Consider the following 27,971-nt stretch of genomic DNA (forward strand, 5'->3'; position numbering starts at 1 on the left):
GATGGGACGCCTAAATGCAAACTAACCGAAAGGGCGGGACGCCTAAAAGCCAACGAACCGAAAAGCTGCGTCGCCTAAAAGCAAACTTACTGAATAGCTGGTCTGTCAAAACGCCACCTACCCGAAAGGCGGCGGCGCCTACAGGCCAAAGGACCGACTGCCGCTCAACAGAAAAGTCCAATAACGGACTTGACGTTGCCGGGGGGCAGGACTTGTCAGCGATTGGTCCAGACCCCCGCGTCCATCACACCACTGTGAAGGGATGAACATTGTCCCAAACCTCCGCTCCACCTGACCCAGAGCCCGCGGAGGGCGGCCGTGGGAGAGTGGGGGCTGTCCCGAGGGATGCGCACCTTCGGTCGCTTTCAACTTGGTGCTTGGGTTCAGATTGCCCAGTCACCTATGGCTCGTGTGGAAAAAGGACCCCCACGCTCCCGTCTCACCCTTCTCTCTCTCCCCCCTCTCTCTCTCCCTTCTCACTCTCTCTCCCTTCTCTCTCTCTCCCTTCTCTCTCCTCCTCTCTTCTTTCTCTCCTCCTCTCTCTCCCTTCTCTCTCTCCCCCTCTCTCTCCCCCCTTCTCTCCCTCCCATCTCTCTCTCCCCCTCTCTCTCTCCTCTCTCTTCCCCTCCTCTCTCTTCCCCTCCCCTCTCTCCCCTCCTCTCTCTCCCTCCCTTCTCTCTCCCTCCCTTCTCTCTCTCCCCTTCTCTCTCTCCTCCTCTCTCTTCCCCTCCTCGCTCCCCCCTCACTCTCCCTTCGCTCTTTCTCTCCCCCTTCTCTCTCTCCTCCGTCTCCACCGGCGGGAGCGTCCCACAGTCACTGACCACGATGCACGGCTATCGGACCCCAACCCCCACACAAGGGTGATTCCCCCCTCCCCTCCGACTTCAAACAAATGCGCTCAAAGTGCGCTCAAATTAGCCGGTGATTACATCCATTCCACCCCTTCCTCGCAGATGTGAGATTCCAATTTGAGCGCACTTGTTGAGCGCATTTGACGTTTTCAGTTAGTTGGCTTTTAGGCGTCCCGCCCTTTTGATTAGTAGGCATTTCGTCTTCGTATTCTTTCGGTTTATTGGCGTTTCGGCGTTGTTTCCATTCGGTTCTTTGGCTTCTTGTCCGACGGTGCCACGTCCGCACATGATTTTTTAGGCGGAGATTGAGAGATTCTTGATAAGTACGGGTATCCGATGTTATGGGGAGAAGGCAGGATGGGATTGAGAGGGAAAGATAGATCAGCCTTCATTGAATGGTGGTGTAGACTTGATGGCCCGAATGGACTAATTCTGTTCCTATGACTTATGAACGTATGAATACTATTGAGAGTTTGTGTACAGCAATGCTCTTTAAGTGTCCTGCCATTTGTCGAAGAGTGAGGGGACTGTCGAGAGTGAGGAGGGCCGACGAGAGCTACATGGTAGGGGGGTTGCCTAGAATGGTGGGGGACTAGGTGAGGGTCCGCCGAGAATGAGGGGGTGGGGGGAACGACACACCATACAACTCAAGGTTACCATGCGATTGCACACCTGCCTCAGGGGTACCGTGGCTTAGGTTTTCATTAACAACACTGAAATTCAAGCTGGGTATCCATGCCACGTATACCTTTACTCTCCAACATTGATATTCCTGTAAGAATTGGCGACAGACAGAATTGAATTCATTGCCACAGACGGATGAGGAGGCTGAGTCATTGTCATTTTAAGGCGCAGATTGACGGATTCTTGATTAGTACGGGTGTCAGAGGTTATGGGGAGAAGGCAGGAGAATGGGGTTGAGAGGGAAAGATAGATCAGCCATGATTAAATGGCGGAGTTGAATGATTCAAGTACATTCAAGTATATTCCCACTGGATACCTGCAGGAGAATGGTCAGAACATACTTTTCTCAAGGCACTACCTGGACATGCTGTCGTGGGAAGCTGCTGAGTCTGTGCTGCTCATTCTCTGAGCTTCGAGTTCTCGGTTCCCTTCATGGATGATTAAGGCAGTACATCTGGCACTGTCATCGCTTCTATCCAGGCCCGACTCTCGGGAGCTGTTCAACTTCATCTGGTGCTTGTAGTAATTCTGGATACTGTCTCGGCACGGAATGTTTCCCTGCAGCAGAGTGACGGAATATATAACCAAGATTCATCAGTAACTGTGCAACATCACTTTGTAGTGAACATAGACAAAAAAAATGCTGGAGTAACTCACTCAGGACCCGCTGTGTTACCTCTTTGGTATAAACCAGCATCTTCGGTTCATTTTTATTATATCAATTTGTATCTAATGTGTTTAGTATAGAGAAGCAGCAGGGAAACAGGCCCTTCAGCCCATCAAGTCCATGCTGATCATCGATCACCAGTACACTATTTCTATGTCATAAGTTCATAACTTATAGGAGCAGAATTAGGCCATTCGACCCATCAAGTCTCCTCTGCCATTCACTCATGGCTGATCTATCTTTCCCGCTCAACCCCATTCTTCTGCCTTCTCCCCATAACCCCTGACACCCGTGCTAATTGAGAATCTGTCAATCTACACCGTAAAATTACTCAATGATGGCCTCCACAGCCATCTGTGGCATTGAATTCCACAGATTTACCACCCTCTGATTAAAGACATTTCTCCTCATCTTTCTAAAGGTACGTCTTTTTATTGTGAGGCTTACACACTAGGGGCAATTTACAAAGGCTTATTAACCTACAAGTCCGCATGTCTTTGGGATGTGAGAGGAACCTGGAGTACCTGGTGGAAATCCACATGGTCACAGGGAGAACGTACAAACTCCACACAGACAGCACCTGTAATCAGGGTCGAACCTGCGGCTCTTGCGCTGTAAGGCAGCAGCTCAAGCGTCAGTTTGCCTGAGGGTCTGACCTAATTTAATTAATACATTTTATTTCTAAACTTTAGTAATCTTTTTGTAATAAAACAGACAATTTAAAATGTAACATTTTAGAGGTGCCGGTATACTGTACTGTAGCATAATAAAAGCACCATTGTGATTATGTTTAGAATATAATAATCCCTGGATGACTTGTCATTTTTAAGGAAACAGGCCCTTTGGCCCACCGAATACACGCTGACCACTGCTCACCCGTACACCCATTCTATGTTAACCCGCTTTCCTATCCTAAACATTAGGGGCAATTTAAAAAATCCAATTAACTTACAAACTGGCACATCTTTGGAATGTGGGCGGAAACCCCACGCGTTTTACAGGGAGGACGTATAAACTCCGCGCAGACAGTGCGCGTAGTCAGATCAAACCTGATACTCTGGCACAGTGAGGCAGCAGCTCTACCATTGCCCCAACGTGCAGCCCTGTTCACATGCAAGTCTGCATTGAAGATGACTTAAAGGACACAAGTCATCCAGTGCTTATTATATCCTGGGAATCACCTGACATTAAAAAAGAGTGGTATCTGGTTGACTTTCTTGATTATGCCTGAATAAAATGGCGAACAAGGTATTTTGAGTTTGACCTGATTACTATGGGTGTAGAGAGTAAATGACTCCCACAACACCGCTAACTAATGGGAAACCCAAACACAAAATAGGATTTGATGCAAAGTGATGTTAAATATTGCATACCTTTTTCACTTCTCTCGTGAGCATGCACCTCTCTATCCTCAGCACAGTGGATATATCAATGCATTCCCTGGAGATCGAGTTCAGCCACTTCGTAAAACTGTCCGCCAATGCCAGGAAGAGAACCCAAGTGAACTTCAGCAGGTTAAATACCCTCTTGATAACATTGTCTGGAAACAGAGAGAAATGAATTGTTTTCAATACATATACAATTATAAAACAAGGCTTTAGAGCATGGGCCATCTCAAGATTTTCAACCCACTGACATTTATTGGAAATGTTATGCTTGATGAGAATAGGAGAGATCTTTGAACTAAGGGTGGTAAATGGACTTTGATCTGGAGATACAGGCTCTTCAGCCCACCGAGTCCCCACCGACCAGCGATCACCCCATACACTAACACTACCCTACACACTAGGGACAATTATTTTTTTTTATCAAAGCCAATTAACCTACGAACCTGTATGTCTTTGGGGTTTGGGAGGAAATCAGAGCACCTGTAAAAAACCCACATGGTCACAGGGAGAATGTACAAACTCCGTACAGGCAGCACCCGCAGTCAGGATCGAACCCGGGCCTCTGGCGCTGTAAGGCAGCAACTCTACCGCTGCACCACTGCAGTGGAACTCAGTCTTCCAAATGATAAAGAAACAAGCTTGACGGGATAAAAGTTCTACTCCTGCTGCTTTCTAGATGGAAAAGTGTTTAACTTTAAACGGATTCTCGATCTGTTCAATTTTTTCGAGAGCATAATTCACGCAATTAACATCATCTGCTAATGGATTCATTATTCATGATGTGGGTGTCACTGTCCCAAACATTTTATGAGTAGTCCTTTTTAATATTGATATTCTTGTAAAAATTGCAGGCATATTTGTTGAGTGGAATTAAGCAGATCGGTGGGATATATTTTTTCAGTTTAGTTCATTATTGTCACGTGTACAGTGAAAAGCATTTGTTTGCATGTAGTCCAGTCAAAGTAAAGGCTGTACATGAATAGAATCAAGCTGGCCACAGTGTACAAATAAAGGATAAAGGGCACAACATATAGTGCAAAGATATAACATCATAATCTGATAAATGTAGCATATAAATGTAGTATATAAAGTAATGTTTAAACAGGCCCTATATGCTCCATCCAATTGCGAGATTGGACTTTGGGATCTGTAAATCACTCCCACCCATTTTCTAAAATGGAAAGGCATAGGTTTAAGCTGAGAGGGGAGAGATTTAAAAAGGGCCCAAGAGGCAAGTTTTTCACAGTGGACGGTGGACGGTGGAACGAGCTGCCAGAAGAAGTGGCAGAAGCAGATACAATTAAAAAAACATTTGAACGGTAAATGAATAGGAAAGGTTGAGAGTTTGAAAGGTTGTAGGGCGGCACGGTGGTGCAGTGGTGGAGTTGCTGCCTTACAGTGCCAAGGCCTGGGTTCAATCCTGACTACGGGTGCTGTGTTTACAGAGCTTGTACATTCCCCCTGTGACTGCTTGGGTTTTCTCCGGGTTCTTCCTGCACTCCAAGGACATACAGATTTGTAGGTTGACTGGCATCGGTAAAATTGTAAATCGTCCGTAGTGTGTAGGATAGAGCTCGTATATGGGGTGATCGCTGGTCGGCGCGGACTCAGTGGGCTGAAGGACCTGCTTCCACACTGTATCTCTAAAATCTAAAGTCTGAGGAGAGGGATGTGGGGCAGACACAGGCAAAAGGGACTTCTGGAAGACACTTCAGCATGGACAAGTTGTTTTCAAGTTTTATAATTCTATGACTCTAATGTTTTCCCCTTGCAATGGTCTGCCATACCTGGTGCATTAGAATGTTTATGCACTTCTTCTGGTGGGGGTAAATCTTCCGACTCCTCACATTCAATTGTAACGTGATCTGAACAAAAGAAAGAGGAACATCACATCAGTAAACTCAACATCGCCCAGCATTGCGGATCTGGAGTTTAATCTGTTTCTCAGTATTTATTTTTCAGAGTATCAACATAAGCTTATAATGTTTTAGAGGGTAGACATTTCATAAATGACCAGTTAAATACATGAAGAATACTTTACATTCCCCATCCCATTCACATACAAGAAGCTTATGGATATCATTTAAAGAAGTTAAGTATGAGGATATCCACAAGGAAATGGAAATACAGGTTCACCACCGATTATTCAGCCACTGGGTGTCCGGCCCTCCATTTAATCCAGCCAAAATCTCTCCTCAGAGTTCCCCCTGAAAATGTGGCACCCAGGCCAGGTGAGGTGGCTGATCTTGACCTCACAGGGACTTGCCAGGCAAACGCCGGGTCGAATTGGCCCCTACGACCAAGGCACTGGAACCGGCCCAGCCAGAGCCGGCAGATCCGTTCCCATAGCCGACTTTTACCGCCGACATTGCACTGGAACTACGGCCCTCCTCAAGGCTGTAATCTCTGCTGGTCCGGCAAATGGGATCATCCAGAAAAGCTCTGGGACCAAGGGTGATACCTGTGATACTGTAAACAAATAAGAAATTGATCTTCATCAATTGACCACCTTTCCAGATGACATAGAAACAGAAAATAGGTGCAGGAGGAGGCCATTCGGCCCTTCGAGCATAACAAGCAGTACAAGCAGAAATAAACCGTCAGGTATGTTAATTTGCTCTAATACATTATCTATTGTAATTGGGATTCTATGTTATTTAAAATTAGCCTGCCTGTTATCACAGGAATATTTACAATTTGCTCCACTGTTCAATATGATCACGGCTGATAATTTCCCTCAACACCCTGTTCTCACCCTCTTCCATGTCCCTTGGTTTTTCTCCACTATATATAAACCTATGAATGTCAGTTTTTAACTCACTTAATGACTGAGCCTTCAGAGCCTTTTAGATTGAAAATTCAACACTCACCATCCCTTGATCACAGAAATCTCTCTTAATTTCAGTCTTAAATGGCTTACACCCCATTTTGAGACTTCAGCCCCAAATTCAGGTCTCTAAGGTTTCTTATGATTAATCCTCGGTGTGCACATCACTGAGGACCTCTCATGGACACTACACACGGACACAATAACAAAGAAAGCCACCAGCGGCTCTTTTTCCTGAGAAGACTGAGGAAGTTTGGTATGAACGCCAGCATTCTCACAAACTTCTACAGATGCACCATCGAAAGTCTGCTGACGGGCTGCATCACAGTCTGGTACGGGAACTGTTCTGCCTACAGACGTAAATCACTACAGAGGCAGCACATCATTGGCAACTGTCTCCCGGCTATTCAGGCCATTTTCCACTGGCGGTGCCTGCGGAAGGCACACAGCATCATCAAGGACCACAGCCACCCAGCACGCAGACTGTTCTCCTTGTTACCGTCAGGCAGACGATACAGGAGCATGGCTGCACGTACCACCAGACTTAAGAACAGTTTTTACCATCAGGCCATCAGGCTTCTGAACTCATAAACACATCATATATGTTGATTATTTTATTTATTATTGTCTTTTACCTACCAATGTCACTTTTATCTTATCTTATTTTATCTTATTTTTATCCTTGTAATATCATTGCTGAGGTGACCCGTTGTCTTGTCAAACACATTTCATTGTACCGTTGACCCTGTGTCAACCTACATATGACAAATAAAACTGAACTAAACTGAATCACACCATTTGGGCTATCAAGTGTACTGGCTGATGGATTTTTTCCTCTCAACCCCATTCTCCTGCCTTCTCCCCATAACCCTTGACATCCATGCTGATCAAGAATCTTTCAATCTCCGCCTTAAAAATATTAATTGACGGCATTCACAGCCTTCTGTGGCAACAAATTCCACAGATTCACCACCCCCTGACTAAAGAAATTCAGGTAGAGGTTGGGCATTAAATAGGAATTAACATAACCCATCAGGATTACAAGCTGTATTTCTCACTGTGCTGCTAGGTGTTAACTTTGTAACGATGGCATCAAAAAATTACCTCGCATTTCTTTTTTACCAAATTCCCATTTCTTCTTCTTCCCCTTTAATGTCGATTTGGAATCTTTCATCCAAGTCTGGTACATGAACTGCAGAGAGAAGAGTTTGCATAATTTCTTAATCACCATTCAAAGCTGACTGCAGTTCAGTGCATAACTGTACAACGTGAAATTCAGACCGCACATGGAATAAAAGTACTGGTACCACAGGGGGTTCAAAACATTATTGGAAAATTCAGCTGCTCACTGGAAGTATCAGGCTCCTGAATTGAGCTATGGAGCTTAATAGTAATGATATCTGTTGGAAGATGGGTTAAAATTTGTTCACACTTTTTGCATAGTTAGTAGTTAGTAAAACTAATTAATTGGCACTCATTAATTGCAATTAGCTGTGAGCCTCTGCCCCAACAATGATTTTGCTGACACACAAAAATCATATGTTGTCTTCTGTACAGTATTTCCTTCACATTTTGTTCCATGTTACCAGTAATGTGCACAGACACATGCAAAGCGAGCATAACAGAAGCCTGGGATGACTACTCGGGTTTAAAGCAAGCATGAGTGCAAGGCATGCATGTTATAATGTACATAAACCAGTGTGTTATCACTTTCCTAGTCACACAGAAGCCCAAACAAAAAACACACAAAATCAATCAATATTCAGCAGATAATATCATTTAACCACAAAATATATTGCATGAAATTTGATTTGGATTTAATATTTCATTTATCTCATCTTTGTTACTGTTAATGTTGGCAAAACAAATCTCACAAATGGATAAAGGGTCTTTGTTTCCTACACCATGAATTTAATTTGTCTTTAACATTACAGTGCTGACTCAGGGTCATTGTTGCATTTTGGACTGAGGTTTTGCTTGGCTTTTCCAAAAGTCTTGTACGTTGATGGAAATAAGTAAAACTTTGAGAAAATGCAATTCTTCAGGTCCATTTTGTTTTATTAAATTGTCTCTCTCTCCAACGTTTTGTCTGTCCAGGGTCTCTATGCAATATCTTAGAATAATTCTAATGAGAGGCAAGTAAACCATGCGAGCTGTGGGCCAGCTGTAATAATGGTACTGATTTATGAAGGAAACAGTACACTTCCACTTACTGGCACTCCCAGGACATGACAACAAAAGTAATTTGGCTGTTTTCAGGCAATTCTACTGAAGTGAATGCATATTGGGTGTAATTCTGCTTTTTCACCCAACATTTTGTTTTCTCGTCAGAGAGGATTCGATCCACTGTAGTCAATCAGAAACAGAAATGATAATTCGAAAAGCTGCACAACCAAAGGATTGCCAGCGAGTGGGGGTTTACTGTATTAAGGGAGATGGCGGATTTCAGATAGAGACACAATCACTTCACACACTCCTGGAATGTCTGAGAAATACCTTGACACCTCTGACTACCAACTGAAGTATGGTTTTTGGCAGTTTTAAGATGGACCTTGGCAAGGCTATCATGGCTGAAGCAAATTTCCGAACTGCTCTCTAAGGAGAAGGACAAAGTGAAGCAATTGTTAGTAGAGAGCTGGATGCGCTAATAATTAGTTTAAGACTTGAGAAATAATTCATGTTAGTATTAGAAGGCTGTACATTTATGTGGGTGGTGAGTTGTCTGTGGTTTAAATGAACCACAGTTGGGCGGCACTGCGGCAGAGTTGCTGCCTTACAGCACTAGAGACCTGGGTTCGATCTTGACTACCAGTGCTGTCTGTACGGAGTTTGTACATTCTCCCTGTGACCATGTGGGTTTTCGCCAGGTGCTCCGGTTTCCTCCCGCACTCCAAAGACGTACAGATTTGTAAATTAATTGGCTTCGGTAAAATTGTCAGTAGAAATTCAGTAAATTGTCCCTAGTGTGTAGGTAGTACTAGTGTACTACTGGGGTGATCACTGGTCAGCGTGGATTCAGTGGGCTGAGGAGCCTGTTTCCACACCATATATCTCTAAAGTCCAAAGTCTAAACTGGAAATGTCAAAAGTTGAAAGGGATTTTCATTTTAAAAAAATTATCAGTAGCTAAACCAGAAAAGTAGTCACAATTGCTCCCTACAATTGAGGTAACTTTAAGATAAGAAAGTAAGCATTGGATTAGAATATACTAGACTCTTCTATCTTTTCCCATCTGTCTGCATGAAATCCATATTGTTCTATCCATTTTCTATTTACGCGCTTGTCTAAATGTCTCCTATACATAGGTATTGTTCATGTTCAAGAAGCAGAATTAGGCCATTCAGCCCATCGTCTACTCCACGATTCAATCGTGGCTGATCTATCTTTCCTTTTCAACCCCATTCTCTTGCCTTCTCCCCGTAACCTTTGACACCCTTACTAATCTAGAACCTGTCAATCTCTGCTTTAAAAATACCCAAGGACTTGGCCACCACTGCCGTCTGTGGCAATGAATTCCACAGATTCACCGTGCTCTGTTTAAAGAAATTCCTCCTCATCTCCTTCTTAAAGGAACGTCCTTTTATTCTGAGGCTGTACCCTCTGGTCCAAGACTCTCTCACTAGCGGAAACATCCTCTCCACATCCACTCTATCCATTCCTTTCACTCTTCGGTAAGTTTCAATCCATTCTTCTTCCAATCCATTAGGTCCCCCCTCATTCTTCTAAACTCCAGCAAGTACAGGCCAGAACCGTTAAATGCTTATACCTGATTTCACCACCTCCGCTAACATTTCCAAATATCAACCACACTCTGTAAAAAAACTTTCCACTCAAATATCCTTTAGAACTCCTGACATACATTTAAGAAACAGTTAGACAGGTACATGCTTGGAGGGATAGGGACCAAATGTGGGCAGGTGGGATTAGTTTAACTGGGACATTGTTGGCCAGTGTGGGCAAGTTGGGCCGAAGGGCCTGTTTCCACACTGTATCTCTCTATGACTCTATGACCTACCTTAAACCTATGCCCTCTTCTTTATGATATGCTCGTCAGGGGGAAAAGTTACTCTATCTATACCTCTTATAATTTTGTCACCGCTCAGCCTCCTCAACTCCAGGGAAAACAAACCTAGCCTTATCCAAACTCTCCCCATAACTCCAGTCCTCCAACCCAGCAAACATCCTGATGAATCTCTGCACTTTCTCTAGCTCAGCCCCCTTCTTCCCATATGTGATGGCCAAAACGGCTGACAATACTTCAAGTGTGTTTTATTAGTTTAGAGCTGCAGCATGAAACCAGGCTCTTCGGCCCACTGAGCCCATGCCGTCCAACCGTCACCCGTTCACACTAGTTCTATGTTATCCCACTTTCTTTTTTTTAAATTTTTTTTTTTAATATTTTATTTTATTAGAAGTAAGTACAGTCATATGGCACCAAAGTGCCTAATATATATTTTCATAATACATTTTATGTACAACTTCTTTCTCAGCCACTCCGTACACACCAGGGGCAACTTACAGAAGCCAATTAACCTACAAACCTGCACTTCTTCGGGAGGTGGGAGGAAACTGAAGCACCAATTGGAGGAAACTCATGCGGTCACAGGGAGAATGAATAAAAACCACACAGACAGTACCAGAGGTCAGGATCGAACCCGGGTGTCTGCCACGGTGGGGCAGCAGCCCTACCAATTGTGCCACTGTACTGCCCTAAATATTAGAATATGCGGTCTAACACAATATCTCAACTTTTATATTCTGTACTCTGACCTATGAAGGCAAGAATGGTACATGCCTTCATCACCACCCTATTCCACCACTTTTAGTTGCCTCTTTCAGACCTTGAACCCCAAGGTCCCTTTTTTCATCAACAATCCTTAGCTATCAACCATTTATTATACATTTGGCACCATGATTTGATCTCCTGCCATGCCTTACCTCACACTTGAATTATCACCCACCTACCAACTTCCCATCTGGTCTATTTTGCCAAACACTTGCACTCGGTTGCCAAGGCCCTAATTGATCTCCCGGTTGCTAACCATTTTAAGCTCCCTTCCCAGACTGATCTTTCTGTCCTCTGACCCCCTCATCTCTTCCAACTTTCTTCCCCACAACATCCCCCCCCCCCCCCCTCCTTGAATTAGTCTGAAGAAAAGTCCCGACACGAAACATCACCTATCCATGTTTTCCAGAGATGCTGCCTGACCCGTTGAGTTACTCCAGCACTGTGACTTTATTTACCATAAATGTTCATGCCATCTGCATGTAGTGCAGAGACACCCACCCCTGACAGGATTGGACAGTAACAATAGCTGGGGATGAGGCTTAGTCTTCTTCAAAGGTATGAGGTATGTTATGGAAGAGGATATTAATAACAGTAAGATTTAGGATAGTGCTAGTGTATGTCTGGTCGGCACGGTCTCGGTGGGCTTCAAGAAATAAATTCTATACAAAGGACAATTCATTGTTGTCACTGAGAACTTAATGAATTATATAAAAGTTATATGTAGTTAACCTTGGACATTGGCAAAGAGAAACAAAAATATTACCAGAAATCTGCACAATACTGTATTAAGAAGCATCAAGAAGAAAAAAAAATTAAGAAAGAAAATATACATAGCAATATAATGGTGCATATTTGCAGATACTTGACAAAATCCTGCTTTACAACTGTAGCATATCTGCAGGGATTTATGTCACAGCTGTTCACGTGAACAAGCCGATCTAAAAGCATCGCCACAATCTTGATGTAAGCACAATTTAAAGTTCTTCTTCATATACTTTACGATCATGAAAATAGAGTTTGCCTTGAAACTTTATTTCTCATGTTTTGATGCAGGAAGAAGATATTCTTACATCTCAGTCTATCTGCTTAAATGGTGCAATAAATGACAAACAGTTATCATAGGCAAACAACATTCGTAATTTGAAGATCGAAAAGAACAGTTATACATATCAACATCAATAAAGACAGTTTGTATGATATAAACGCTTTCAATTGTGGTTAAATTAATGGCAATATGAAAATAGTTAGAAAATAACTGCAATAGAATGTTTGAAATATTAATAATGATATTCAATAAATGTGCTACTTCCATCAGTTACTCCAAAGTAGGATATCAGAAGAAACACTGTGAGACCATTCATTCAATTGGATGCAGTCACTGTTGGAGGCCCTTATTGTTCGACAACTCATCAGGAAAACTCTGGTTGCTAACCACCCCTTACCATTCCCACACTGACCTTTCTGTCCTGGGCCTCCTCCGTTGTCTGAGTGATGACACAAGCAATATGGAGGAGTGGTGCCCCATATTCTGCTTGCTTGGTATGAACGTTGTATTCCCCAATTTAAGGCAACACCAACCCCTTCCCCCTTTTTTTCGCCCTTCTCTTCCTCCTAGTTCTCCGCTTTTCTTCCACATTACCAAAGACTTATGTTAATTGGCCTCTGTAAATTCCTGCTAGTGTGTATGATGCAAAAGTGGGATAACGTTGTGTGTGAACGGGTGATCGATAGTTGGTGGGTCAGAGGGTCTGTTTCCATGCTGTATCTTTCAATTAAGGCAAGGATTACTGCTCTTAATGACTCCAGGCCTGTCGCTCTGACCTCTGTAGTCATGAAGACACTCGAAAGGCTTGTGCTGGCCAAGCTGAAAAATATCACAAACTCCCTGCTGGACCCTCAGCAGTTTGCACATCGGGCCAATAGATCTGTGGATGATACAGTCAACCTGGGCCTGCACTTCATCCTACAACACCTAGACCGCCAGGGGACCTATGCGAGGATCCTGTTGTTGATTTTATCTCTGCATTCAACACCATTGTGCCAGAGCTACTATACTCCAAACTTTCAGAGTTGACTGTGCCTGAACCCCTCTGTCGGTGGATCACCTGCTTCCTGACAGACGGGAAGCAGCATGTGAGGCTGGGAAAACACATCTCGGACAAACAAACGCTCAGCATAGGAGCACCGCAAGGCTGCGTACTCTCTCCTCTCCTCTCTCTACACCAACGACTGCACCTCCACAGACACCTCTGTCAAGCTTCTCATGTTTGCGGATGACACAACCGTGATTGGACTGATCCAGGATGGGGAGGAATCTGCCTACAGGCAGGAAGTGTCACAGCTGGCATCCTGGTGTCATCGCAACAACCTAGAGTTCAATGCTCTTAAGACAGTGGAATTGATTGTAGACTTTAGGAGAGCTCCCCCTCCCCCACCTCACTCACCATCAACAACACCACAGCCACACCTGAAAGAACCATCATCTCCAAGTTCCTAAGAACCATCATCTCCAAGGACCTTAAGTGGGGGGCTACCATCGACTCCACAGTCAAAAAGGCACAACAGAGGATGTACTTCCTACGGCAGCTGAGGAAGCACAATCTGCCACAGGCAATGATGTTCCAATTCTACACGGCCATCGTAGAATCTGTCCTCACCTTCTCCATCATGGTCTGGTTTGGTTCAGCCACCAAGCACGACACCTGGAAGCTGCAGCGAATCGTCCGATCAGCTGAAAAGGTTATTGGCTGCAACCTTCCCATCATTGATGAACTGTACACTGCAAGGGCCAGGAAGCGAGTGGGCAAGATCATCTCTGACCCTCTCACCCTGGCCACAAACTCTTTGAATCACTTCCCTCTGGAAGGCGACTCCGGATTGTCAAAGCTGCCACAGCCAGACATAAAAACAGTTTTTATCCACGAGTAGTTGCTCTACTCAACAGCCAAAAATCTGTAGCCTCCCTTTGATCTGGTATTTTGTTGGTTCACATGCTTGATCAATGGTGTTTTATCATTATTGTTTTATTATTATTATTAATGTTTAGTGTTTTCTGAGTCATTCGTAACTGTCACTGTATGCCATGTTGTTACTTGTGGGCGGAGCACCAAGGCAAATTCCTTGTACGTGAATACTTGGCCAATAAACTTACTTACTTACTTACTTAATTTCAATCAATGAACCGAGTTATTGGACCTGTGCTTCAGTCTGAAATCTGAGCAAGTGAAAGGATATCCAATCTCACATTGCTGCCACACAAACTTTAAGCAAAACCACCCAATAATAGTGGAAACAGAAAATTCCTCATCTGATCTGACGTTTTCACACCTTGCCCTTCCATATCCCCCCTGACTCTCAGTCTGAAGAAGGGCCTCGACCTGAAACATCACCCATTTTTTCTCTCCAGAGATGCTGCCTGTCCCTCTGAGTTACTCCAGCATTTTGTGTCAATCCTCACCAAAGCTTGATATTCCAATTCTACTTCAACAACTCTTCCCAAATCTGTAACTCTACAATCGAGAAGCATTCACATGGGAACACTATCATCTGCAGGTCCCTCTCCAAGGACCCTGACATGGAAGTATCGTCTTCATTGAAGACAGATCAAAAAACAGGAAATCTCCTGCAGTGTTTTGTGGTAAAGAGGGATGGCAATGTTGGCCTTGTAGGGGATAACTGAATTCCACAAACAAATAAAAAGATAGTTAGCACGTGGAAGACGAAAGTGGGTCAATGTATGAAGTACTACTTCATACCCCTAACTGAAGTACTGAAGCTACTCATCTAAAACATTAACCTTGTTTTCAGATGCAGACTGATGTGCGCATCATTAACATTTATTTAGGGTGGCACAGTGGCACAGCAGTAGAGTTGATGCCTTACAGTGCCAGAGACCGCAATTCAATCCTGACTAAGGGTGCTGTCTGTACTGAGTTTGTACGTTCACCCTGTGACTGTAGGGTTTTCTCCGGGTGCTCTGGTTTCCCTCCACATTCCAAAGATGTACAAGTTTGTCATTTAATTGGCTTCGGTAAATTTGTAAAATTGTCCCTAGTGTGTGTAGGATAGTGTTAGTGTATGGGGTGATCACTGGTCAGCGTGGACTCGGAAGGGCCTGTTTCCATGCTGTATATCTCCAAAGTCTCTATTTCTATGAAGTGAAAGAATATCTTTATTTAACAGTCTTCAATTAGTCTGAAGTAGGATGTTGAATGATTCTCTGCGCTAATATTATTGAATGGATTGTTACATAATTCCAGAACATTACCTGGAACCCTGATTTTTGGGGCTGCTCTTCATCTTCTTTGACCTCTTCTTCAATTTCTTCCTCACTGTCTGTCTCAAACAGATAGTAGTCTCCACTTCGTACCACTAAGCAGGAGAAGATAACACGAACGGCACAAAAGTAAAGCAATGTAATGTTTTGGATGATTGAATGCAACTTGAAATATATTAATGAATGTCTTCATTCCATTTAAACCAGCTGGTATTAATAAAAAAAACGATGGCAAATTCTAGATTAAAGGCATGGCAATCATGTCAACGAGAGCAAAGTGCAAAGGTTGCACAGCACTAAACTACCAAAACTGTTACCTGTATCCAACTCAAGGATTGCACAAGAAAATCAGGAAGAGGAGGTAGCCGGGATGACAGAGTTTAACGAGGAATTAGTAACAGAATGCAGAACACCAAGAAGGCTGGCTATAGTTGGAAAATATGAGAAAAGATGGAGAAACAGAGAATAAATATTGCAAAGATTGGCAATATTTCTGTGCAAGTATAGTGAATAAGAAAGTAAGGTAGTTGAAGCAGAGGCTCGTTTGAAATTACGAATAATGTAGATTCTGTGGACTGATTGGTAGAAAAATAATTTTCAATTATATATTTCTCAATTTCAGTTCTAAATAATCCATGCAGAAGCATGCATTTTCAATGGAAATCAAATAAGATTCAATTGATTAGATAAATAACGTAAAAGGACAGAATTTCAGCATACCTCAATATGTAAGAAGCCTCCTTTGTATGGTTTGTTTTTAGTTTACATTTGATTGATGTAACACAGCACATCCGGTCATTTACCAAATAATATCTGACAATGTTCTGACAGTGCATGTTAACTTGTTTAAGAAGGAACTGCAGATGGTGGAAAATCGAAGGTACACATAAATGCTGGAGAAACTCAGCGGGTGCAGCAGCATCTATGGAGCGAAGGAAATAGGCAACGTTTTGGGCCGAAACTTTGCCTATTTCCTTCGCTCCATAGATGCTGCTGCACCTGCTGAGTTTCTCCAGCATTTATGTGTACCTTCGATTTTCCAGCATCTGCAGTTCCTTCTTAAACAGTGCATGTTAACTTTACAGGATTGCACTTACAATGGTTAACTTTTTGTTTAAGTCATTCATTGATTAAAGGTGCACTGAATTGCAAATAAACTTTTGTAATTATACAGGTTACACCTTCCTTGTAATCAATCAATTCAGTATTCACTTGTAAAACAAAATCACATAATTTAAAATGAATTGTCATTGACTTCACACGTTTTTCTGTCTATTTATATTTTCAGTTTGTTCACATAATTAAACAGTATTTTGCTTATTTATAAGGGTATAAAAGGTATGCACAGAAGATATAGTTGAATTAGCCGATGGATGATAATTTCTAGTTTCATACATGATGTAAAATATTCTGAATATTATAAGTTTGTGATATGTTGACCTAAAGAGCTTTTGTCACGAGAAATAGTGTCCTTTATTGCACCCATTTGTTAGGTAAATGGAGGAATTGTTTTCTAATGACAAGGGACAGGAGGTTAAATGTTGATCAATGGTGAATATTTCAAAGGTGTAAAATCTACTTGTAACCATTGTGTTGTGGGAATATAAAATGCTATGAGTGCTGTGAATCTTTGAAACACTTTAGGCTCTCTCAGAGTGTTTCCCAGTGCGTTAAGTTAAGGCTTTGAATAAACCGACTTTTTTGAGATACTCAGCTTTGCTCTATGAGATGTTCTTTGTGTCTGTTCCTATCCGAGCCATAATTAAGAGGGCAACTGGGTCCCACATGAAACTCAGATACAGAGTACAGGTTAAACACAAAATTCCCTCCAACAATATGTAAGGCAGAAAAAAAGTGGACCATATCGTGACCTATGTGATCTGCCTTCAGTATCAAACCCCGAGGATAAACTAAGCTAAACAGCCCAAAAGGCATTGATGTGCATGCTGTGATTCTCTACAGTATAGCCTGATATCAGTCAGCATCATCCTGCCAATTGTTAACCCCTTTATAAGGAATATTTTATGGACTTACTACACCAATTGTCCAAAGTAACTCAAGTCAGATCTGTTCATAGTAAGCTCAAGGTAATTCTTTCATAAGGTGCCAAATGGACACAATTTTTCAAAATTCTAAATAGACAGAAAAGTATCAGTTGCCAAAATTAATGACAATTCTGTGTGAAAATCAAGCAGTCGCAGAAAAAATCCTGATGAATCCACACCCCCTCCCCGAAAACCCACAACATCCCAGAACTGACCTTAGCCTCCAAAATTAACCAAATTAGTTTGGTGTCACATATTTAACAAACGCTTCATTCCCTTGAATAGATTAAGACTTTTCATTACTTTCATGCCTCATTTAGTCATATAGATAAGGGGACAACCCAATAAAAACATAAATAAAGGAGGCCGTTTGATTGAATCAAACAAGTGCAAGTAATGAAGCCTTGCAGTCTGGATGGGCAGCTTTGTTAACCTTTGTGTGTGAATTAACAAGCTGCATTAACGCAGGTGACTTTACAGATCAGGAAACATCATTGATAAAACAAAAACACTGTGTCCTTCAATAATCAGCCATTTATTTTCAGTTCGCATGTTGTGTTCGTAACCGATAAATAAAAATGCAATTGATTTCCCTCTGACCATTAATGCATGCAGCTGCTCCTGAATGTGCTTTGAATGCACCTGACGCAGATAATTAGATCTGAAAACCCCTGCGGTAGTTGCTCAAATTCTATCATATGAACAAGTCGAAATTTGACAGGCGGGGAATGACTTTGAACGGATTTTGGCAATCAGTTACAGCGCAATGCACAATGGCCAGGTGATATTTCACAGAGCTGTCATTTCACACATCGGTTATGCATTCAACATGGAGGCCTTGTGGCTACGGTGAGTTAGTGGAGAAGGACTGAGATGCTGCAATGAGGCACCCATCCATCTTTGGTTAAAAACTGACCCATAAAGCCCGTCAAAATAACAACAGTGGGATAACAAAGCAAATCCATGCTTATTCATTGAAGTCTTTTAAAACTGAAATTTAAGGAAGTGCATTGGCCTATTCAAGGAAATTTGGTTCATGATCAGTACACACAACTAACAGATGATTGAGGCAAACCTACTGGAAGCATGGTCAACCCAGGGCCGCCACCACTGCTTTTTTTTGCCCTTGGCTTTCTCTTTCTCTTTCTCTGGTTCTCCTAAAAAAAAATAGGTCCAAACATTAATTTTGTCAAACAAAAGTAAATAATCAGGTGGGCATCTCCAACATCAGCGAAGCTTACAACTCATGAGGTTTACAAATGGCAAAATATGTTGACAAGGAACTCACGCAAAGAAAAAAAAAACACTCAGTAATACAAAGCAATTTTTATCATCATATCCATACTTATGACATTATTTTACCCATGACCACTACGGTTCCAACTTCACCAGCTTTAGTCATTTCTTATTCTGAAATTGCTCGATGGCCATCACTTTAGGCTTTCTGCCAGATATCTGGAACTATATTCATGCTTAAAAGTTTTGAAGTAACTGAACTTCTGACTAATCTATGTAATTCAATAGTGAATAAATCTACGTCATATTTTTGTAAACCAGCATCTGCAGTTCCTTGTGTCTCTATATAATTAGAATTTATTCATAGTTTAATTGTAGGGCAGCACCGTGGTGCAGCGGTGGAGTTGCTGCCTTACAGCGCTAGAGGCCCGGGTTCGATCCTGACTACAGATGTTGTCTGTACAGAGTTTGTACTTTCTCCCTGTGACCATGGGGATCTTCTCCGGGTGCTTTGGTTTCCTCCCAAGCTCCAAAGACATACAGGTTTGTAGGTTAATTGGCTTCAGTAAATTGTCAATTATCCCTAGTGTGCAGGGTAGTGCTAGTGTATGGGGATCACGGGTCAGTGCGGACTCGTTAGGCTGAAGGACCTGTTTCTGCGCTGTATCTCGGTGTAAAGTCTAAACTTACACTCAAATATAGGATCAAGTGGCTGAATCTGTATAGGAAAGTGTGGAGCAGGTGTCGACCTGTCCACGTTCTCCAGAGATGCTGCCTGATTTGTTGAGATACTCCAGTCCTTTCTAGAAATGTGTGGAGATTCCAAAGGTACACAATACTGACATATTTTCTAATATTTTCAGTGTATTAGGCAACTCAATTAGCCCCCTTCTTCTTCCCCCTTCTCTGATGTTTGTCCATTTATCACGCCAGGCTTTGTCCTGTCTCTCCTCTCTTCCAGCTCCCCCCCCCCCCTTCCAACCACAACAATCAGTCTAATGCATGCCTGGCTGTCCCCTCTCCAGAATGAATCTCCCCGAAACCCCCCCCCCCTCCGCCGATACTGTTTGCAATGTTAAGAGGGAGAAAAGGGAGAAATCTTTATTTTTAGAGATCAATCTCTCTATCCCAGTCTAAAGAACCCTCACAATAAACAATCTGAAGAACTGACATTCCGACCCGAAATGTCACCTATCCATTTTCTCCAGAGGTGCTGCCTGACTCGCTGAGTTACTCCAGCATTTTGTGTCTATCTGTGGTATAAACCAGCACCTGCTAGTTTATTACATTTCCATTACATTTTATTTTAATATGATCATGTCAGAACTGCACATCACTGCTCACTGTGCCTCGAGTAACACATATCATAGAGTCATAGAGACATAGAGTGATATACAGTGTGGAAACAGGCTCTTTGGCCCATCTCACCCACACCGGCCAACAATGTCCCAGCAACACTAGCCCCACTTGCCTGCGCTTGGTTCATATCCTTCCAAAGCTGTCCTATCCATGTACCTGGCTAACTGTTTCTTAAACGATGGGATACACCCAGCCTCAACTACCTCCTCTAGCAGCTTGTTCCATACACCCACCACCCTTTGTGTGAAAAAGTTACCTATTTAATCTTTTCCCCTTATACAATACAATTCAATTTATTGTCATTTGGACCCCTTGAGGTCCAAACGAAATGTCGTTTCTGCAGCCATACATTACAAACAAATAGACCCAAGACACAACATAATTTACATAAACATCCATCACATTGCTGTGATGGAAGGCCAAAAAAATTTATCTCTCCACTGCACTCTCCCCCCCGATGTCAGAGTCAAAGTCAAAGTCAAAGCCCCCGGCGGGCGATGGCGATTGTCCCGCGGCCATTAAAGCCACGCCGGGTGATGCAAGGTCGCACACCGGGTTCTTGATGTTAGAGCCCCCGGCGTGCGCTCGCAGAGTCCCGCGGCCATTCCAAGCCGCGCGGGGCGATGGTGTAAGGCTCCAGGAGCTCTTCAACCCCGCAACTCGGGCGGGAGAAGTCGCCCTTCACCTTGAACCTATGTTCTCTGGTCCTCGATTCCCCCACTCTGGGTAAAAGACTCTGTGCATCTACCCGATCTATTCTTCTCAAGATTTTGTATTCCTTTATACGATCTCCCCTCATCCTCTTGCGCTCCATGGAATAGAGACCCAGCCTACTCAACCTCTCCCTTTAGGTCACACCCTCTAGTCATGGCAACATCCTCGTAAATCTTTTCGGAACCCTTTCAAGCTTGACAATATCTTTCCTTTAACACGGTGCCCAGAACTGAACACAATATTAAACACAAGAAAATGGTGTTCAGCCACCGCTGCTCAGAGTTGTAAAGTTATATTAATTGTATTGGTCAACAGTTGCATGCATCAGACATGTATTCCATAGAATATGTTGAAATACCTTCATCATCATCATCTTCCTGCTTCACCTGATTACCCTGAGCATCAACTGACTGGGTCAGACTCAGCATTCTCTCTTTGCCTTTCTTATACTTCTGTTGTCTTGTTTTGATGTGGTCCATTCTGTGTGGAATAAAAGATGTGTGTGAATGGAACGACAACAACCATGCACTGGGTCTTGACTCTTAACTTTAACGCATTCAGCTAGAGGTCACAGCAACGGCTAGGAAGGGTACACGCATATAAATCATCACATAGAAAGTCCTACTGTCTCTTGAGTTGATCCATTGATTTCTTTTCCTCTTCTAGCCTGGCCTTCACAGCTTTCACAATCGTTGCTTGAAATAGTTCTGCACCTCTGCAACAACACATGCGGCACATTTCATGAATGCAACATTGCTACCACACAAACATTTTCAGTTCAAAAAGTTTCAATGGGAATAACGCACATTTGACATTAAATAGTTTCCTCACAAAATGAAGGGAAATGTTTTCTTAAAGAGTACAAACTAATGAAAAGTGGCTAGATTAATGAATTTACTTTCATGGTGAAATGTTAAATGGTGAAATGTTAAATGGTGAAATTATAAATTAATACTTTATTAGTGTTATGATGTACATCATCCTAATGCCAATGTACCTGATTACTGCCTAAACTATTATTCCATAGAGGCATGCTGGCATGGTTTTTGACATGTGGTGGTGGGGTTGTGGAGAACAAAGAGGGTCCTGATGGAGTGGGAGTCACTGAGAATGATGAGGGTCCTGGTGGGGGTGCTGGGAACAAAGAAGAACCAACATGAGTCTAATGAGGGCTTTGTAACTCAATCAGCGCCAGAAACGTGGCCACCCTTTGTGCACTTTGTATATTGTATGCAAAACGAAGAATTTCACCGTACCTACGTACATGTGACAATGAAGTGTCATTGAACTATTGAATTGCATCACTGAATTAATAGGATAAATTGTTAAGAGTAATGTATTTTTGGCTTACCTTGATGCAAGGATTTGAGCAGATTTTATATCAGCTACAACGTGCAGGAAATAGTAACTCATAAAAACCCTCCGCTGCAGCAGTAGAAAGGAGAAGCATATACTGTCCCAGATAATGCCTGCTTCCCCACTCGGCAACGGGCATTTCTTAAGGTTCTCGGGAGGGGCTGTGGAAGAAAAATATTTTTTCAACACCTCGCAACATGTCAAAATGCTTCCCCCTTGGAAATGACTGCCAAGATATGTAGTCTGCTCCTATCCCAAGTTCATTTGGGATAGGAGCAGAATTAGGCCATTCGGCTCATCACGTCTACTCCGCTATTCAATCATGATTGATCTATCTCTCCCTCCTAACCCCATTCTCCTGCCTTGTCCCCATAACCCCTGACACCAGTACTATTCAAGAATCTGTCCACCTCTGCCTTAAAAGTATCACTAAATACTGTCCAAATTTAGTTTAAATTTCACCTGAGGATCTTTGCTGTTTGGTTGAATAACACTCCTGAAATATGTAAGTTTGGTATACATTTAGGCAATATTTAAACATTACATTCATATTAAACAATAAAGTGAGGAGATCGGTAATGGAAAACCTTCCCAATCTTGTAGACAGACACAAAATGCTGGAGTCTTAGTGGGTCAGGCAGCATCTCTGGAGAGAAGGAATAAGTGACGCTTTGGGTTGAAACCCTTCTTAGTCTGAGGTTTCCCTCAATCTGATGAAGGGTTTCGACTCAAAATGTCACCTATTCCTTTACGCCAGAGATGCTGCCTGACCCGCTGAGTTACTCCAGAATTTTGTGTCTATCTTCGGTGTAAACCAGCATGTTCGGTCAGGTTCGATCCAACACAGTCAGGTCTGTGGCATTTGGAACCACTGAAGTCAATGGATACACATTTTGGAAGCGGATCGCAAGGAACATACATAATATTTAATGCATGTAACTCAGGAAGCAGTTTTACCCCTTTACATCTTTGTGTAATAGAAAAATGATAAATAGAATACTTACGCTCATCATAGCCCTTAACAGTACAGACAAGACCAAATGTTTGGACGAACCAACAACCTCTCAAGACTAACGAATTGATGTAGGCACATGCTCCGATCTGTAACAGAAATACACATTCATGAATAGATTTTTTGTAATGCAAAGGTTATATTTTATCTTTAATTTTGATTTTTAGGGCACATGAATTAATAACCAACATAATCAAGGATGTGTCCCACCATGGCCACTCCCTCTTCTCCCCTCTCCCATCAGGCAAGAAGTATAAAAGTGTGAAAACACAGATTCAGGGCCAGTTTCTTCCCAGCTGTTATCAGGCAAATGAACCATCTGACCAACAACTAGAGAGCCGTCCTGAGCTCATTGGAGACCCTCAGACTTTACTGGACTTTATCTTGCACTTAACGTTATTCAAGTTATTCCCTTTATCATGTATCTATGTACTGTGGATGGCTCGAATATAATTATGTGTAGTCTTTCCACTGACTGGTTAGCACACACAAAAATGTTCACCATACCATGGTACACGTGACAATAAACTAAACACAAACTCAAACTCAAACCAGAGTTAAGAGACATAGTAGAAATTTCACCGAGATGGTTAGGGAACGTAAGGTCTGGTAATTAAATCCATTTGGAATTAAAGAAAAATAACTGGTCTCAGTCAAAGTAAACACAAAACTACAAGATGGTGGGAAATATCCATCTGGTTCACTGTGTTGCTTGAGGAAGGAAGAATGTGGTTTTCATTCAGTTTGGTCAAGAAAGCACACCAATGCTGCTAATTCCTTAGAAGGTTTAGGAAGTTCGGCATGTCCCCAACAACCCTCACCAACTTCTACAGATGCGCCATAGAGAACATTTTATCAGGATGCATCAGCGCATGGTTTGGGAACAGCTCCGTCCAAGACCACAATAAATTGCAGAGAGCCGTGCACACAGCCCAGTCCATCACGCAAACCAACCTCCTATTGATTCCATCTACACTTCACGCTGCCTCAGCAAGGTCACCAGCATAACCAAGGACCAGCCTCACCCCTGGTCACTCCCACCTCCCCTCTCCCATCGGGCAAGAGATACAGAAGTATGAAAACGCACACCTCCAAATTCATGGATAGTTTCTTCACAGCTGTTATCAGGCGAATGAACCATCCTATCGCCAACTAGAGAGCGGTCCTGACCTCCCGTCTACCTCATGGGAGACCTTTGAACTATATTTAATCTGACTTTACCAGATTTTATCTTGCACTAAACTTTATTCCCGTTATCCTGTATCTGTACACTGTGGACGGCTTGGTTTTAATCATGTGTAATCTTTTCGCGGTCTGCATAGCGTGCAACATCTTTTCACTGTAACTCGGAGACACGTGACAATAATATAAACCAAAATAAACTAAGGATTTATGACGATTAACCACCAATGTGGGTAACTCTGAACTACCCCCAAAGTTTAGGGGCAATTAGCCAGTGATGTCCACATCCAATGAGCAAAACATAATGGAACAGTTTAAATATATGAATAGTTAATATCTTGGTTAATTTAATATTATCAAGATACAGTGAAAAACGTTATGTGTTTAGTTAAGCATTAGTTTATAGATACAGCATGGAAACAGGCCCTTTGGCCCACCGAGTCCACGGCGATCAGCGATCCCCGCACATTCACACTACCCTACACACAATAGGGACAATTATTTTTATAATTATACCAAGCGAATTAACCTACAAACCTGTACGTCTTTAGAGTGTGGGAGGAAACCGAAGATCTTGTAGAAAACCCATGCAGGTCACGGGGAGAACGTACAGACTCCGTGCAGACACCACCCATAGTCAGGATCAAACCTGGGTCTCTGTAGCTCTGCAGTAGCTCTGCTGTCTCTACAGTAGCTCAGCTGCTACGCCACCGTGCCGCCCGTGCCATGCTATCCAGACAATCATACTATACAGCTAAGCCATACACATATACAGGAGGTGGTACAAAGAGAGAAATACCAGAGAGCAAAATATGGTGTTGCAGATATGGCATCACAGTTACAGAGAAAGTGCAAATGACAAAAATGCACAAGACCCAAAGTGATGTAGCTTGGGAGATCGGGACTGCACTCAAGCTCATGATCATATTGAATGGCGGTGCAGGCTCGAAGGGCCGAATGGCCTACTCCTGCACCTATTTTCTATGTTTCTATGAGAGGACTATTCAGTAGTCTGATAACAATGGGGAAGATGCTATTCCTGAATTTGGTATGACGTGCTTTGATCGTATGTGCTTTTGTATCATCTGCCTCACAGAAGAAGAGAGAAGAGGCAAAGACTGGTGTGAAAATGGCATTTGATTATAACAAGAACATAGAACAGGCCCTTCGGCCCGCTATGATTGTGCTGAACATGATGCCAAGACCATCTCTTATCTACCTGCACATTATCCATTTCCCTCCATTCCCTGCATTTCTATGTGCCTAATCAAACGTCTCTTAAATGCCACCATTATATCTGCCTCAACCACCACCACCACCAGCAGCTTGTTCCAGGCACTCACCACCCTCTGTGTATCCAAATAGAAAAAGAGGATTTGATTAAGATAGTATATTGTTTAATTTCTGTATATTGCAAGTTCAGCCCCCAGATTCAGTTTCTGAGATGATTATCCCTTATTAAACACCCTCTCATTTGTTGAGGAAGTATCATAGAATCATGGAACTCTACACCAAAGCAGGAGACCATTTGGCACAGCAAGTCTGGACCAGCTGAAAAAGTGCAACAAAATTATACAATGGTAAATATTTCCATCCCTGATCTTCCAATCTCCTTCATTGTGGTACTTGCACTTTAAAACATACTTTTGCAGCTGTAACACAATATTCTGCACTGTTTTGGACTACCTGTTGCAGTCATGTATGGTTTGGATAGCACACAAAACCATGTTTTTTTATTTAATCACAGTGCTCAATATCAAACCAATACCAGTATTTCAGTCACCGTCCTTACAGCTTCAAACTTGCCGTCATTACTTACAGACAGGATATTCTTCATCGTTATCACAAACACGTTGTAGGCAATCAGACAATCCCAGAACTGCAGGATTACTTTAATAGGTTTCAATAAAAGCTCTCCACCAAAAAGTAGGAAATAGAAGCAGGCAACCAGGTAACCCATGCAGAAGATGCTGATGCGGGTGGTCCCCGTGATAAAGATGATTGTAAGCACGAACCAAAATAAGTAACTGAATCCAATGACTTTTATCATGTCCAGGTAAGACCTGTGTACAGAAACGAAAAAATGTGAGTGTTAGTTACCAGATTATAAAGATAACAATGGATAACAATAAGTGAATGTGTTCCAATAATGGGTGCCCGAACTGAAATAAGCTCATTTCAATTCATAAATCATAGGTCCATCGAGTCTACTCTGCCATTCAATCATGGCTGATCTATATTTCCCTCTCAACCCCATTCTCCTTCTCCTTGTAACCTTTGACACTCTCACTAATCAAGAACCTGTCTATCTCTGCTCTAAAAATACCCAATGATTTGGCCTCTACCGGCATCTGGGTAATAAACTCCACAGATTCACCACCTCCTGGCTAACTCTCCTTATAGCTAATGCCCTCAAATTCAGTCATTATTTTAGCAATCCTCCACACCTTTTTTGTAATGCGGCGGAACTGTATGCAATATTCCAAATTGCACGCAATACTTCAAATAAAATCTTATTAAAATTAAAACTATAAACATAATTGCATTCACTTTCAAACTACTACATGAAGAAAGTGCGACTAAGGAACATATAATATTACACAGCACAGCACAGGAACATCAATCCCAAAATGTTAGTGTCGAACATGAATGAAACCCGATAGGATGCGAAGGTGTTGCATATTATTTTCAATAGATTTATTAAATAGAAAATAAGCTTTGTTGCTATTGCTCAGACAGCAGGCATTGACACATGCTAGAGTTACTCCTAGTCTCCCAGCAAATGTGGATGCTGTAGGCCGCAGTTCATGCTTCACCTGCAGTGAATGAAGTCCGGGACTGGGTTGTGTTGACTGAATGTGGCTGCATCCAGGTCTCTGCAGATCTCCACGTTGTCACCGGCAACGATCCTCACTGCCGCTTTGTTTTCATCCTCAAACACCTGCCATTGCAGCGAGGCACACAGCAACATCAGGAAGTCATCTGAAAAACAACAACTGTTTTATTTGCTGTCATTCATGGTGGAGACGAAGATCATTTTTTGCAGCTGAACACAGGCATTAGGAGCAGGAGGAGGCTCCTCAGCTCCACTCCACCAAGCAATAAGGTCATGGCTGATCTGATTTTAACTCTGGCTCCACATTCCCTCCTACCCGCAGTAACTTTTCACCCCTCTCCAAATAATTCATCTATCACCGTTCAAAAATAGCCAAATACTCTTCTTCCACTGGATGGGCACATTTGGAGGTATAATCATAATCATAATCTTAATCATTATTACTTTATTAGCCAAGTGTGTTTTGCAACATATGAGGAATTTGATTTGCCAAACAGTCACACCAATAAAAAGCAAAACACACAAAATACATTTTAACATAAACATCCACCACAGTGACTCCGTCTGAAGAAGGGTTTTGGCCCGAAACGTTGCCTATTTCCTTCGCTCCATAGATGCTGCCGCACCCACTGAGTTTCTCCAGCAATTTTGTCTACAGTGACTCCTTCACATTCCTCACTGTGATGGAAGGCGAAAGAAAGTTCAATCTCTTCCCTTCTTTGTTCTCCCGTGGTCGGGGGCCTTGAGCCT

At 42.6% G+C, this 27,971-nt stretch overlaps 1 protein-coding gene across 6 annotated transcripts in view; it reads right to left on the reverse strand.

The window, feature by feature from the left end:
• The window catches only part of piezo2 (piezo type mechanosensitive ion channel component 2), a 499,687-nt gene that overhangs the window by 44,064 nt on the left and 427,652 nt on the right, over positions 1-27,971 (reverse strand). For 3 of the 6 annotated variants that reach the window (XM_033019392.1, XM_033019394.1, XM_033019391.1), the window contains 13 exons: positions 27,202-27,367; positions 26,205-26,448; positions 23,196-23,292; positions 22,187-22,352; positions 21,461-21,550; positions 21,194-21,315; positions 18,606-18,683; positions 15,473-15,576; positions 8,914-9,012; positions 7,522-7,609; positions 5,378-5,455; positions 3,576-3,742; positions 1,894-2,093 (listed from right to left, as the gene is read on the reverse strand). In XM_033019392.1, the coding sequence (XP_032875283.1) occupies positions 1,894-2,093; positions 3,576-3,742; positions 5,378-5,455; positions 7,522-7,609; positions 8,914-9,012; positions 15,473-15,576; positions 18,606-18,683; positions 21,194-21,315; positions 21,461-21,550; positions 22,187-22,352; positions 23,196-23,292; positions 26,205-26,448; positions 27,202-27,367 (1,699 nt within the window). The remainder of the gene's footprint in view (positions 1-1,893; positions 2,094-3,575; positions 3,743-5,377; positions 5,456-7,521; positions 7,610-8,913; positions 9,013-15,472; positions 15,577-18,605; positions 18,684-21,193; positions 21,316-21,460; positions 21,551-22,186; positions 22,353-23,195; positions 23,293-26,204; positions 26,449-27,201; positions 27,368-27,971) is intronic. The other 3 variants (XM_033019396.1, XM_033019395.1, XM_033019393.1) reach the window with 1 other exon arrangement.

This window comes from Amblyraja radiata, chromosome 4, assembly GCF_010909765.2.
Source record: "Amblyraja radiata isolate CabotCenter1 chromosome 4, sAmbRad1.1.pri, whole genome shotgun sequence".
Lineage (NCBI taxonomy): Eukaryota > Metazoa > Chordata > Chondrichthyes > Rajiformes > Rajidae > Amblyraja > Amblyraja radiata.